This window comes from Ranitomeya imitator, chromosome 1 (genome assembly GCF_032444005.1).
Source record: "Ranitomeya imitator isolate aRanImi1 chromosome 1, aRanImi1.pri, whole genome shotgun sequence".
NCBI lineage: Eukaryota > Metazoa > Chordata > Amphibia > Anura > Dendrobatidae > Ranitomeya > Ranitomeya imitator.
In genome coordinates this window covers 707325331-707341023 of record NC_091282.1, presented here as the reverse complement: position 1 = coordinate 707341023, position 15693 = coordinate 707325331, and the positions used below count along the sequence as shown (strand labels likewise).

Sequence of the window (15693 nt, the reverse complement as noted above, 5' to 3'; positions counted from 1 at the left end):
CGACAGTCACAACACATGCAGGGATCGCCTAACAAACAGACAATCTCTTCATGTCTTGCAGCTGTCGAACAGCCGAGAGACATGCAGGAACGGGGACTTGAATATATTATTCAAGCACGCCAAAAATATTTTATTAGCACCCAAGCATGCTTGAATAGCCCCATATCCGAGCACGTTCGCACATCACTAATTATTATGTACAACAAATATAGGCTCTTTCTGACCAGGATTCCGCCACCATTCAGTAAGGCCCTGTTTACACCTGTTTCAGAAACACAAAAATATTGTTATTGCCGGACGCCTTGTCGGCCAGACATCAGTAGCGTGAGATCTGTAGGATTTACATGGTGTCAGTCCTTTTCACCGGAATGACTAGCAATCAGGTAAAAATGGTGGCATCTATGTGGAAGCCTCCTAACATGATAGGTACACAGAGTCCTCTTTTTTACTCACATCAGCTAGGATCGTATTTTCCTACTGCAAAAACACAAAAAAGTTAGTGCTCAATGAAGCCTCTATAAACTGCGTACGTATATTGTATGGTCATCTGCATACTCGGAGTGACTGACGGGAGTATTAACAGTGTATATACTCTCGCACGGACACAGTCTACGGTAGGGGTGGTAGGACGTGCATGACAAGCAGATCCCCGCTATAGAAAATCACTGCTCGGTGAGAGTGCGGTGAGGAAGATGAGGGTGTCTGACACATACACATGCCGGTAAATGGATTTGACATACAAGCCCACACAGGAAAGTCTAAAAACAATCTCATCAACCTTTTATTGACCTCATGAGGCTCAATAACAATGTACACCCATTACAAAAAAAAAAGCAACCAAAATCCAGGTAATCATAATGATGAAATCTTTCATAAAAGGGTTAGAAAAACATGGCTGCTTTCCTCCAGAAATAGCACCACACCTTTCCACAGGTTGTGTCTGATATTACAGCTCAGATTCAAGCTCCATAAGTGAATGTGGACACTTGGGGGCAGGTGTGGCACTATATCACAAAGTAACCATGTTTTTTATTTTTGTATAACCCTTTTATTCTAACAGTAGATCTATTATGTAAAATTACAAGTTCACAATCACAATTCCTTTTTCCATATCAGTGGCTGCACATGAGGCAGATATCCACATCCTGGGATGTTACTTAATGAGGCAAAAATGTACGTATCTTGTATAGTGATGAGCGAACGCACTCAGACAAGCTGTTATCTGAGCATGCTCGTGTGCCAACCAAGTGTCTTTGGCGAGCTTGAATAATATGTTTGAGGCCTCGCGGCTGCATGTCTCATGGTTGTTCGACAGCTGCAACACATGCAGGGATTGCCTAACAAACAGAAAAACCCTGCATGTGTTGCGGCTGTCAGTCGTGAGACATGCAGTAGCGGGGACTCTAACACATTATTTGAGCACACCGAAGACAGTCGGATAGCACCCAAACATGCTCGGATAACTCCTTGCCCGAGCACATTCGCTCATCACTAATCTTGTATTTTATAGAGAAACCCCACTAATCTAAAGCATGGTATATGGAGAGTCTCACTTTTGTAGGTCTGAAGAGGGAGAAAGTTTAAATCCTACTAAAGTTGTCGGCACAAGAATCATAACAAAGATGGGAAATTAATACAGAGAGGGTTATCCTCATTTATCTAGCCAAGCACTGACAGGGCTATAGACATCATGCCGATTCCATCCTCGTACTGGGAGTCCATTATATATAGTAAGGCAATTGCAGTACATACCAAATGACCTAAAATTTACCTTTCATTTTACATTAAAGCTGCGTTCGCAAAATGTTTTTTTAATTTTTGACACAAGTGCCGCAAAAAAAATGTAATATGGCTGCAATGTGTAAATGTATTTTAGTGGGTTTTTCACTTGAACGAAGTTAAGCTGCAGCACCAGGCCATTTCTCAGGGATGGAAAGTTGCAGGAACAAAAACAACAGCAACGCCAGATTCAGGGGAACAGCAGCATTTATTCCAGGTAAAAATGACATTTATGGAAAGTGAAAATCCCCCTTAAAAGGAGCTCTCCGGGACCATTTGTATGATGGATGGAGTCCGAGCTTCAGGCCCTGTGCAGCACTATGAAGGGACTAATTATGGACAAGCTGCTGAGTCTGTGCATACAATGAAGAAACATGGCAACCACAGGTGAGTTTGGACACTCATCAATCAAAAACTGATGGCCTATCTTTAGACCAGAATGTGTGGAGAACCCCTTTAATATTTCATATGTTGGGTATGTCTATTTCCGTGATGACAGCCTTCTGTAGATTCCATCTTCTGAAGACGCTGGGCAGAGATGTTCTCACGGGATGGCAGATGGGTCCGGGTCACCAATGCTTCTGCAACCAGGCATAGGAATATTCGTACACTAACAGCATCACTGCCCCACCTGAAATACAGCACAATGGGGACATGAATTCTGCTTATGTCATTTATTTGCATGCAGTCGTTCATTGATTACACTAAGGAAGGGAATGTGGGTGAGGGAGAAAATACAGGTAACGCATACCAGACGAGAGGCCATGGGGGCAGGTTAATATCCTTCAAGACAGGTATAAAAAAACAACACATTTCCTTTGTACATCTTCAGGGCTGCCCTCCAGATCCATAACTGAAGTTCGCATATGTTGGATTATGCTGAGCACAGGTGTTGTGTGACCTGATGTGCTTCCGTTGACCGTATAACTGTTAGACTATGTTTAGACGGAGATTTTTGAAAAGCAAATAATCTCCAAAAACTGATAAAAAAAGACTTGTCTTCTTCATTTCAATATTAATTCACTTTGTTGTTCAAATGTTTAGTTTCTTGAGCGCTTTTTTTTTCCACTTCAGATTTGAAAAATGCCTTGTTGAATAGAAGTGCACGTTCCTTTCTTTGATGTGCCTTAAATAATTATTCTAGGTACAAGGGTACACAGTTTTTGAAATAACTCAGAAGGGAGGTTGTTCCAAACATTTTGGAGAACTATCCACAGTAGATGTTGCTTGCTCAGTTCCTTATGTCTCTTCATGTAATCCCAAACAGACTATGATGTTGAGGTCAGGGGTGTGAGGGGTCGTATCATCACTTTCAGGACTCCTTGTTGTTCTAAATGCTGAATGGAGTATGTTTGGGGTCATTGTCCTGCTGTATAGTAAATTTGGAGCCAATCAGACTTCTCCCTGATGGTACTGGATGACATACCGTAATTATCAGCACAGCATTGAGGACATCAAGAAATAACCAATGTTGAGTACCATTGAGGCAGGGGTCGGCCAAAGAAACTTAGTGCAGCAGATAAGAGACACATCATGCTGACTACACATCTAAAGGCCCCGTCACACATAGCGAGATCGCTAGCGAGATCGCTGCTGAGTCACAAGTTTTGTGACGCAACAGCGATCTCAGTAGCGATCTCGCTATGTGTGACACGTACCAGCGATCAGCCCCCTGCTGTGAGATCGCTGGTCGTGTCGGAATGGCCTGGGCCATTTTTTGATCGTTGAGGTCCCGCTGACATCGCTGAATCGGCGTGTGTGACGGCGATTCAGCGATGTCTTCGCTGGTAACCAGGGTAAACATCGGGTAACTAAGCGCAGGGCCGCGCTTAGTAACCCGATGTTTACCCTGGTTACCATCCTAAAAGTAAAAAAACAACCGCTACATACTTACCTATCGCTGTCTGTCCTCGGCGCTCTGCTTCTCTGGTCTGGCTGTGAGCGCCGGTCAGCCGGAAAGCAGAGCGGTGACGTCACCGCTCTACTTTCCGGCCGCTGTGCTCACAGCCAGACCAGAGAAGCAGAGCGCCGAGGACAGACAGCGATAGGTAAGTATGTAGCGTTTGTTTTTTTTTACTTTAACGATGGTAACCAGGGTAAACATCGGGTTACTAAGCGCGGCCCTGCGCTTAGTTACCCGATGTTTACCCTGGTTACCGGGGACCTCGGGATCGTTGGTCGCTGGAGAGCTGTCTGTGTGACAGCTCTCCAGCGATCAAACAGCGACGCTGCAGCGATCCGGATCGTTGTCGGTATCGCTGCAGCGTCGCTATGTGTGACGGGGCCTTAAATCAGAAGATGTCCAGCAGTGCAATCAGCTCAGAACTGGTAGCAACCAATGGGACCCTGCTACACCCATCTACTATTTGGAGAAATCTGGCAAAAAGTGGTCTTGGTGTAAGAATTGAGGCCAAAAGCAATACCTTCCACATGGAAACAAAACCAATTGACTCAACTATGCACGAAAACATAGGAACAGGGGTGCAGAAAAATGGCAGCGGGTGATCTACACTGATGAGTCAAATATGAAATATTTGGCTGTAACAGAAGGCAGCTTGTTCCCGAACAGCTGGAGAGTGGTACAGTAATGAGCATCTACAGACAACAGTGAAGCATAAAGGAGGTGCCTTTCAAGTTTGGGGCTGCATTTCTGAAAATTACGTTGGGAATTTGGTCAGGATTATTGGTGTCCTCAATGCTGAGAAATACAAAAAGATACCTATCCATTATATAATACCATCAGGAGGTGTCTGATTGGCTCCAAATTTAAGGTACCGTCACACTAGACGATATCGCTAGCGATCCGTGACGTTGCAGCGTCCTCGCTAGTGATATCGTCCAGTGTGACAGGCAGCAGCGATCAGGCCCCTGCTGTGCTGTCGCTGGTCGGGGAAGAAAGTCCAGAACTTTATTTCGTTGCTGGACTCCCCGTAGACATCGCTGAATCGGCGTGTGTGACACCGATTCAGCGATGTCTTCGCTGGTAACCAGGGTAAACATCGGGTTACTAAGCGCAGGGCCGCGCTTAGTAACCCGATGTTTACCCTGGTTACCATCGTTAAAGTAAAAAAAACAACCATTACATACTTACCTACCGCTGTCTGTCCTCGGCGCTCTGCTTCTCTGGTCTGGCTGTGAGCACAGCGGCCGGAAAGCAGAGCGGTGACGTCACCGCTCTGCTTTCCGGCTGCCCGGCGCTCACAGCCAGACCAGAGAAGCAGAGCGCCGAGGACAGACAGCGGTAGGTAAGTATGTACTGTTTGTTTTTTTTACTTTTAGCATGGTAACCAGGGTAAACATCGGGTTACTAAGCGCGGCCCTGCGCTTAGTAACCCGATGTTTACCCTGGTCACCGGGGACCTCGGGATCATTGGTCGCTGGAGAGCTGTCTGTGTGACAGCTCTCCAGCGACCAAACAGCGACGCTGCAGCGATCCGGATCGTTATCGGTATCGCTGCAGCGTCGCTTAGTGTGACGGTACCTTTATTCTGCAGCAGAACAACCACCCCAAACAATCAGCAAATGTTAATAAGAACTATCTTCAGTGTAAGATAGAACAAAGAGTCCTGTAAGTGATGACATGGACTCACAGAGCCCTGATCTCACCATCATCCAGTCTGTCTGGGATAACATGAAGAGACAAAAGAATTTGACATCCACAGAGGATCTCCAAGATCTTTAGAACAACCTCCCTGCTGAGGTCTTTTAAAAGCTGTGTGCAATTGTGCCTAGAATTGAGGAAAGGTGTTGCATTAATTGATAAAAATAAACAATAACCTGTTCTATTTTTTAAAGCATTCTCAATCTGAACCATTTTTTCCCATCTGGTTAAAACGTTTGCACAGTACTGTACATTTTTATTCTGCTTGTTTATTTTGCTCTCGGGTTATTATTTTGGTGATATGTAGTGTTGAGCATTCCGATACCGCAAGTATCGGGTATCGGCCGATATTTGCGGTATCGGAATTCCGATACTGAATTCCGATACTTCCCGCGTATCGGATACCGGAATCGGAAGTTCCCAGAATTCAAATTGAACGCAGCAGCCAATGAGGAATGAATGAAAGTGTGGGCACATCCTGTTTAGCATGGTGGGCATGTAAGTACTGGCAAGGCTTGGATTGGCTGCTGAAATGATGTCACTCTGCACTATAAAAAAGCGCTGCCGCCATTTTGCGCTCACTCTGCTGTGATTTCAGTTAGGGACAGGACGCTGTGTTCTAACTGAGGGCCAGTTGAGCTAGCTAATTGCTTTATTTTCCTTTCCAAAGGCTAATTTAGCAAAACGCTGTGTGTTCTTCACTGTTCACCTTGCTCTTGCCTTGCAGCGCTGTTTTAACAGCGTTCTGCAAGGTCTCTGTGTGTGTGTGTGTGCAGCTCACTCTGTAGTCTGTGTGCAGCCATATACCCGGTTGTATTCAGCTCAGGGGGGGTTCACACTGCCTCACACAGTTGTTCTTTTTTGCTCTTAGTGCAGCCTGCTGCACATTTTTTCTCAAATTTCCTATTAGTGTTTTTCCACCAGTCTCCAGCTCTATTGTGGAAAAACACTACATAGGATAACCTAGAGGGGGGTTTTTGGGCCTTGCAGCGCCGTTTACGGCTGTCTGCACGGTCTCCGTGTGAGCCCAGCTCGCCCTGTAGTCTGTGTGCAGCCATAGCCGGTTGGATTCAGCTCAGGGTTCGTTACTGGCTCATACCTTGAGAAAAATTTTCCTTTTTTTCAAATAGTGCAGCCTGTTTAAAATTTGAAAAAAAAAATTCCTATTAGTGTCTTTCCACTCGTATCCAGCTAAATAGTGGAAAAACACTATATAGGATAACCTAGAGGAGGGTTTTTTGGCCTTGCAGCGCCGTTTACGGCTGTCTGCACGGTCTCCGTGTGAGCCCAGCTCGCCCTGTAGTCTGTGTGCAGCCATAGCCGGTTGGATTCAGCTCAGGGTTCGTTACTGGCTCATACCTTGAGAAAAATTTTCCTTTTTTTCAAATAGTGCAGCCTGTTTAAAATTTTAAAAAAAAAATTCCTATTAGTGTCTTTCCACTCGTATCCAGCTAAATAGTGGAAAAACACTATATAGGATAACCTAGAGGAGGGTTTTTTGGCCTTGCAGCGCCGTTTACGGCTGTCTGCACGGTCTCCGTGTGAGCCCAGCTCGCCCTGTAGTCTGTGTGCAGCCATAGCCGGTTGGATTCAGCTCAGGGTGCGTTACTGCCTCATACCTTGAAAAACAATTTCCTTTTTTTCAAATAGTGCAGCCAGTTTAAAATTTGAAAAAAAAAATTCCTATTAGTGTCTTTCCACTTGTATCCAGCTAAATAGTGGAAAAACACTATATAGGATAACCTAGAGGAGGGTTTCTTGGCCTTGCAGCGCCGTTTACGGCTGTCTGCACGGTCTCCGTGTGATTTAAACTAGCTCTGTAGCCCGATCTGCACCAAAAAAAAGGTTAAGTTCACCAAACACAACTTACACTTGTGTAGGCCACATTTGAAAAATAATAAAGTTTAGTCCACAATTTACAACATTAGTGTTTCTTACACCTGTTAGGAGGAGCATTACAGGAATAAGCACACTAAGGCCTTAGTACTTTTCTGCTTATCTTTATCTGTCAACCAAGATGAAGAGGGCAGGGAGTAAGGCACGTGGGCGTGGGCGCGGAGCAGGGAGAGGAGCAGGGAGAGGACGTGGTGATTCTGTGCCTGCTGCGGGCGCCGGTGACTCGTCGTCACTCAGTTTCAGCAGGGAACAGTCCTTCATGCGCAGCTTTGTCGGAGAGCGCCGTGCACCGCTGCTGCGTGAAGACCAAATTGAAGCCGTTGTCGGGTGGATGGCAGCTAACGCCTCGGCATCGACTTCAGTTAGTGCCACATCCTCTCAGGCACAGAGCACTGGAGAGCAGCCATCTGTCTCTTCACCACCTGCCAAATTGGCCAGGCAGTCAGAGAGCCCAGGACAGGAGCCGTCTCTACTTCTGTTCTCTGAATCTCTTGGCTTGGAAACAGGGGGCCAGCCAAGCAGCATTGGAGAAATGGAAGAAGAGGCAGTGTGCAGTGATGCCCAACACCTTTTTCTCTCTGACTCTGAAGAGGCAGGTGGGCCAGTGCCTCCGGTGACCACAGCGCAGTACGCATCTGATGATGAAACTCAGGTGCCGCTTTCTCGTGCGTACTGTGCTGCTGAGACTACCCAGGAGGAGCAGTTGGTGGCAGAGGGTAGTGGAGATGATGAGGTCCTTGACCCATCGTGGCGTGAGGAACAGGAAGGTGGTGGGAGCAGCTCAGAGGAAGAGCTTCCTCTTACGGGCCAAAGAGGGAGAGGGAGGGGGAAGACTGCGGAGCCTGTAGCCTCCACTTTGGCACCCGTTAGGAGCCTGTCTCTTTCCAAAGCCAAAAAGGGCGCTCCCAAGACTTGCAGTGCCTGGTCCTTTTTTGACACAGTTGCAGATGACATTTGTTTTGTCAAATGCAAGCTGTGTCATCATAAAGTAAAAAGAGGGAAAAATGTCAGCAACCTCAATACCACAAATATGTGGAAACATGTGCGGACCAGGCACGCGGTGGAGTTACAGAAACACACTGAAGATGTAGGCCAACCAACAGCGGCAGCTACCACCTCTTCAGCTCGTGTTGCCTCTTCCTCCAGCTCACGCACAGCTGGTTTGGCTTCCTCCCAGAGACCTTGTGTAATTCCACCCACAGCACCACCTTCCCAGTCATCCTCACACTCCCAGTCTACTCTACAGCCATCGGTAGTACAGGCATGGGAGAAAAGGCGGGCATTCTCGGCCAACCACCCCCGAGCACAGGCTCTGAATGCAGGCATTGCCAAACTGTTGTCCCTGGAAATGCTCTCGTTCAGGCTGGTGGAGACTGACAGCTTCCGTGACTTGATGGCATTGGCAGTCCCACAGTACAAGGTGCCCAGCCGCTTTTACTTCAGCAGGCAGGCTGTCCCTGCCCTGCACAGGCATGTTGAGGCAAACATAAAACATGCGCTACTGAACGCCGTCAGTAGCAAGGTCCACCTCACCACCGATGCGTGGACCAGTCAGCATGGACAGGGGCGATATGTTTCCCTCACTGCCCATTGGGTTAATGTTGTTGAGCCAGGTACAGATCGTGCGAGTGGCGCAGGACGTGTCCTGCCCACTCCAAGGATTGCAGGAATCCAGTCTGTACGCATCGACTCCTCCTCTTACACCAGTTCCTCTGATTCCTCTCTGCAGGATCCGTCACAGTCCACCCCCACATGGACCCGTGAACGTTTACCTATGACCGACATGAGCACAGCCGTGGCCAAACGTCAGCAGGCCGTCTTGAAACTAGTTTCATTGGGGCATCGAAGCCACACAGCGCAGGAGCTCTGGAATGCCATCAAGCAGGAGAGCGATGTGTGGTTACTGCCAGCGAATCTCCAGCCAGGCATGGTAGTGTGTGACAATGGCCGAAATCTGGTGGCAGCTTTGGCCCTTGGCAACCTCACTCACATCCCATGTCTGGCACATGTGCTCAATTTGGTTGTGCAGAGTTTTCTGAGGGACTATCCGGATCTTGATGCCCTGCTGCACAAGGTCCGCCTAGAGTGTGCTCACTTGCGGCGTTCCAGCTTGGCCAGATCCCGCATTGCTGCTCTGCAGCGCCGATTCCGCCTTCCGGAACACCGCATCATATGTGACCTACCTACCCGGTGGAATTCCACGTTACATATGTTGGAGCGGTTGTGTGAGCAGCAGCAAGCAGTTATGGAGTACCAGCTGCATCAGGCGCAAAGAAGTCGCAGTCAGCGCCGATCAGACTTCACAACCACAGAGTGGGCCACTATGAAGGACGTCTGCCAGGTTTTGCGTCCTTTTGATTATTCCACGCGGATGGCAAGTGCAGATGATGCACTAGTCAGCATGACTGTCCCCCTTATCTGCCTGCTTCAGCAAACTTTGCAAGGGTTAAGGGATGATGTGGTGGAAGAGGTGGAGGATGAGGAGTCACCTTTTCCATCAGCTTCTGGAGAGTCAGCGCCACGTGGTTCCTCACAAAGGGGTACGCAGGGGCCAATTTGTGAGGAGGATGAGGAGGAGTCAATGGAGGAGGAAGAGCTCCGTCCAGAGGAGGGAGCGACACAATTGTCCAGTGGTCAGTGTGTACAGCGAGGGTGGGGTGATGACGAGCGGGCAGAGATCATGTCTCAAGCAGGGGACAGCGTTTCTGGGCCGGTTGGCACTCTGCAGCACATGGTGGATTTCATGCTGCAGTGCCTGAGAAACGACCGCCGCATCGACCACATTCTCAACATGCCTGATTATTGGGTGTTCACCCTCCTCGATCCTCGCTACCGGGACAACGTCCAAAACCTCATCCCTGCGTTGACCCGGGAGCGTAAATTGCGGGAGTACCACGACACACTGGTGAATTCCATCATCTTCTCCTGTCCAACTGAGAGGAGTGCTGCTAGTGCTTTACAAAGCAGCTCAGTGCGTCGAGGCAGTGGGGGAGGCTCTGCCCAAAGAGGGAGCAGAAGCAGTGCCTCTGCCCAAGGCAAGCCCAGTATGGCACAACTCTGGCACACTTTTGTGTGCCCGCCCCAAATGTCTACACCATCACCGGCGGCTCCAGTCAGCAGGAGGCAACGGTTCCGTCAGATGGTGACAGACTACATGGCTTGCCCTCTTACTGTACTCCCAGACGGCTCTTCCCCGTTCAAGTTTTGGGTCTCTAAGCTGGATACATGGCCAGAGCTAAGCCAGTATGCATTGGAGGTGCTGGCTTGCCCTGCGGCTAGTGTCTTATCGGAACGTGTCTTTAGTGCCGCAGGTGGTGTACTAACAGACCGTCGCATGCGACTATCCTCCGATAACGTTGACCGGCTTACTTTCCTGAAAATGAACCAGGCCTGGATCTCGCAGGAATTTGCCACTCCTCTGCCTGATTAAGTAATTGGGTGTCATCCAGGTCTCCTGCTGTGTTCATCTTTCTACCACCTGAACTGCTATTCCTGGGCTCCAACACCGCCAGTTGCGGCTCAGAAGTGCAGGCTGCACAGTAAAAACATACGACCCAGTGTTATTGGGTTTCAGTAACGTCAGCTGATCCCCAGCTGTGTAGCCGGCAATGTGTCCTGCGACCGCCACGCTGGCACAACAACCTAAATGTAAGGGAACCTGTCCCCCCCCCCCCGTCGTTTGTTACTGAAAGAGCCATCTTGTGCAGCAGTAATGCTGCACAAGGAAAAGGTAGCTCTTTTTTTTTAGCTCTTTGCACACGCAGAACTTAACACTTATAAAATGTGTTCACTGATACCGTTATACCGTCCCGGAGCTGGGACTTTCCTTCGTAATGTGACGCAGCACAGCCGTCATTCCTACCCCCTTGGTGCCATGCGCTGCCTCCTCAGCGTTGTTTTAAGCTGTCACGGAGCCTGCGCTGTTCTGTTATCCCTTGGGCATGCCCTATTTGCGCTGCCTGTCTTCTGACATAATTTGGTGTCAGGCTGGCTGCGCCTGTGCGGCCGCGGTGCCCGAGATCCCGCCTCGCAGTGTCTTCTGATTGAGTCACACTGCGGGCCTGGGATCCATGGGCATGCGCAGTGCATATCTTCCCCTCGGGCTCTCGCTCATTTCCCTCCGCCTTCTTTAGACTGTGCGCCGTCAGCTGATCCCTAGCATGCCACGGCCGTGACACCGCACAGTCTGAAGAAGAGGGAAGGAGGGGAGTGAGAGTCGAGGTTATGCACTGTGCATGCCCATGGTTCCAAGGCCCGCAGTGGGATTACGTTAGATGAGACTGCGAGGTGGGATCTGGAGCAGCGTGGACGCACAGGCACTGACAGCCTGACACCAAATTATGTCAGAAGACAGGCAGCGCTAATTGGGCATGGCCAAGGGCTAACAGAACAGCGCAGGCTCCGTGGCAGCTTAAAACAACGCTGAGGAGGCAGCGCACGGCATCAAGGGGATAGGAATGACAGCTGTGCTGTGTCCCATTACGAAGGAAATTCGCACCTCCGGAACGGTTTAACGGTATAAAGGGACACATTTTTAGTGTTTACTTCGGTGTTTGCAAGGAGCATAATTAAAAGAGCAACCTTTTCCTTTTGCATCCTTAGTGCTGCACAACATGGCTCTTTCAGCTACAAACGTCTTGGGGGGGGGGGTTAAAGGTTTCCTTTCAACTTGCTCCAATCAGGCTTCGGCCTACACTCTGTTCCTCTGCTCCTCCTGCTGTCCCTGGGCTCTAACACCGCCAGTTGGTGCCTGGAAGTGCTGTGTGCACAGTCAACAGTCGCTCCTCTGTTATTGGGGTTCAGTAACGTCAGCTGATCCCCAGCTGTGTGTGCGGCAATACCTCCAATCTGCTCCTCCTGCTGTCCCTGGGCTCTAACACCGCCAGTTGGTGCCTGGAAGTGCTGTGTGCACAGTCAACAGTCGCTCCTCTGTTATTGGGGTTCAGTAACGTCAGCTGATCCCCAGCTGTGTATCCGGCAACGTGTCATGCGACCGCCACGCTGGCACAACTAAAATGTAAGGGGACCTGTCCCCCCCCCCCCCTAGGCGTTTGTTACTGAAAGAGCCACCATGTGCAGCACTAATACTGCACAAGGGAAAGGTCGCTCTTGAAATTATGCTCCTTGCAAACGCTGAACTACACACTCATGTAATGTGTCCCCTCACACCGTCCAACCGTCCCGGAGGTGGGACTTTCCTTTGTAATGTGACACAGCACAGCCGTCATTGCTACCCCCTTGGCACCGTGCGCTGCCTCCTTAGCGTTGTTTGATTCCGTCATGGACCCTGCGCTGTTATGTTATCCCTTGGCCATGCACAGTTTGCGCTGCCCGTCCTCTGACATCATTTGTTGTCGTCCTGGCTGCGCCTGTGCGTCCACGCTGCCCGAAATCACACCTCGCAGTGTCGTCTAATGTGATCCCACAGTGGGCCTGGTATCCATGGCCATGCGCAGTGCATATACTAGCCTCTCACTCCCCTTCTTCACGCTTCTTCAGACTAGGCGGCGTCAGCTGATCCCTAATAGCATGCCACGGCCGTGACGCCGCACAGTCTGAAGAAGCAGGAAGGAGGTGAGTGAGAGGCGATGATATGCACTGCGCATGCCCATGGATCCCTGGCCCGCAGTGGGACTACATTAGATGACACTGCAAGGTTGGATCTCGGGCAGCTTGGACGCACAGGCACTGCCAGCCTGACACCTACATGATGTCAGAAGACGGGCACCGCTAACTGTGCATGGCCAAGGGATAACATTACAGTGCGGGCTCCGTGACAGAACCAAACAACGTTGAGGAGGTGGTGCCCGGCACCAAGGGGGTTGGAATGACGGCTGTGCTGTGTCACATTACAAAGGAAAGTCCCACTTCCGGGATGGTTTGACGGTGTGAGGGGACACATTATATGAGTGTGTACTTCAGCGTTTGCAAGGAGCATAATTTTCGGAGCCACCATTTTCCATGTGCAGTATTACTGCTGTACAAGATGGCTCTTTCAGCAACAAATGCCTGGGGGGGGGGGTTAAAGGTTCCCTTTCAACTTGCTCCACTGCAGGCTTCGGCCTACACTCTGCTCCTCTTTGATTCCCTGGGTTTCAACACTGTCAGTTGCCACCTGGAAGTGTTGTCTACACAGAAAAAAACACTAGGTGATGTGTCAGTGGGGTTCAGCACCGCCAGCTGTTCCCCTGCTGTGTAGTCGGCAACGTGTCCAGCACAAGCCACGCTGGCACAACAGAACAAAAGCTGCCACCAGTGCAGGCTTCGGCCTACACTCTGCTCCTCTCCTCCTCCTGCTGACCCTGGGCTCAAACACCGCTAGTTTTTGCCCGGAAGTGCTAGCTGCACAGAGAAAAACACCAGCCAATGTGTTAGTGGGGTTCAGCAACGCCAGCTGTTCCCCTGCTGTGTAGCCGGCAACGTGACCTGCAAACGCCATGCAGGCACAGGAACTGAAATTAAAAGGGAACCTGGCCCCACCCCCCCAGGTGTTTCTATGTATAACAGCCACCTAGTACAGCAGTACTGCTGCATTTGTACAAGGTGGCTGACTTTTTCTCCTTGCCCACGTGGAACTCAACACGTACAAAATGTGTCTCATTGAGACCATTCCACTGTCCCTGAGGTGTGACTTTCCTTTGTAATGATACGCAGCACCCCCCTTGGTAGCGTTTCCCGTCTTTTGTCATCATGGTTAGCTGGCTGCGCCTGTGCATCCGCCCTGCTAGAAACAACGCCCCTCGTTGTCATATTTATTTTGTCAGCGAGGGTGTGGTTTATGGGCACGAGCAGTGCATATGTTCGCCTGTCTTAACTCATCTCCTTCCGCCTTCTTCAGACTGTGCGGCCTCCTGGCCGTGGTAGGCGATAAGGGATCAGCTGAGGCCGCCCAGTCTGGAGCAGGTGTAAGGACATGTGTAAGCGGCAAACCTATTTACTGCACAAGGCCACGAATCCCAGCCACGCAGTGTGATTTTTTGAAAACACACTGTGGGTCTGGGATTCATGTCCATCGCTAACCGCAACGGCCGACATGAAATGAGGTCAGAAGACAGGAAGCGCTCACAGCGCATGGCCAAGGGATCACAATAGCGCAGACTCCTGTACAGCAAATAACAACGCTCAGGAATCTGCGCCCAGTACCTAGGTGCAAATTTTGACACCTGTGCTGCGTCTCGTTAAAAAGACAAGTCACGCCTCCACAACTGTTTGACAGTATAATGGGCTAAATAGTGTACGTGTTTTAGTCAGCGTGTGCAAGGAGCAAAACAAATAGAGCAACCTTTTACTTGTGCAGCATTAATGCTGCACAAGGTGTGGCTCTTGTACCTTGCAACACCTGAGGGGGGGGTTAAAGGTAACCTTTGAAATTGGTTCAACTAGGCTTCGGCCTACACTCTGCTCCTCTACTCCTCCTGCTGACCCTGGGCTCAAACACCGCTAGTTTTTGCCCGGAAATGCTAGCTGCACAGAGAAAAACACCAGCCAATGTGTTAGTGGGGTTCAGCACCGCCAGCTGTTCCCCTGCTGTGTAGTCGGCAACGTGTCCAGCACAAGCCACGCTGGCACAACAGAACAAAAGCTGCCACCAGTGCAGGCTTCGGCCTACACTTTGCTCCTCTCCTCCTCCTGCTGACCCTGGGCTCAAACAACGCCAGTTTCTGCCCGGACATGCTAGCTGCACAGAGAAAAACACCAGCCAATGTGTTAGTGGGGTTCAGCACCGCCTGCTGTTCCCCCGCTGTGTAGCCGGCATCGTGTCCAGCACAAGCCACGCTGGCACAACCGACCAAAAGCTGCCACCAGTGCAGGCTTCGGCCTACACTTTGCTCCTCTCCTCCTCCTCCTGCTGACCCTGGGCTCTAACACCGCTAGTTTTTGCCCGGACATGCAATCTGCACAGAGAAAAACACCAGTCAATGTGTCAGTGGGGTTCAGCAACGCCAGCTGTTCCCCTGCTGTGTAGCTTGCAACGTGACCTGCAAACGCCACGCAGGCACATGAACTGAAATTGAAGGGAGCCTGCCCCCCACCCACAGGTGTTTCTATGTATATCAGCCACCTTGTACAGCAGTACTGCTGCATTTGTACAAGGTGGCTGACTTTTTCTCCTTGCCCACGTGGAACTCAACACGTACAAAATGTGTCTCATTACAGACCATTACAATGTCCCTGAGGTGTGACTTTCCTTTGTAATGACACGCAGCACCACCCTTGTTAGCGCTGCCCGTCTTTTGACATCATTGGTTAGCTGGCTGCGCCTGTGCATCTCCCCTGCTCGAAACAACGGCCCTCGGTGTCTTATTTTTTTGGACAGCGAGGGTGTGATTGATGGGCATGTGCAGTGCATATGTTTGCCTGTGTTCACTCATCTCCTTCCGCCTTCTTCAGACTGTGCGGCCTCCTGGCCGTGGTAG

At 50.0% G+C, this 15693-nt stretch overlaps 1 protein-coding gene across 1 annotated transcript in view; it reads right to left on the bottom strand.

Annotated features, from left to right (window-relative positions):
* Nucleotides 1–1968: 1968 nt before the first annotated feature.
* Nucleotides 1969–15693, bottom strand: part of SLC25A21 (solute carrier family 25 member 21) — a 592393-nt gene continuing 578668 nt past the window's right edge. Inside the window, exon 11 of the mRNA XM_069731960.1 lies at nt 1969–2410. Coding sequence (XP_069588061.1) covers nt 2349–2410 — 62 coding nt within the window. The 3' untranslated portion in view covers nt 1969–2348. The remainder of the gene's footprint in view (nt 2411–15693) is intronic.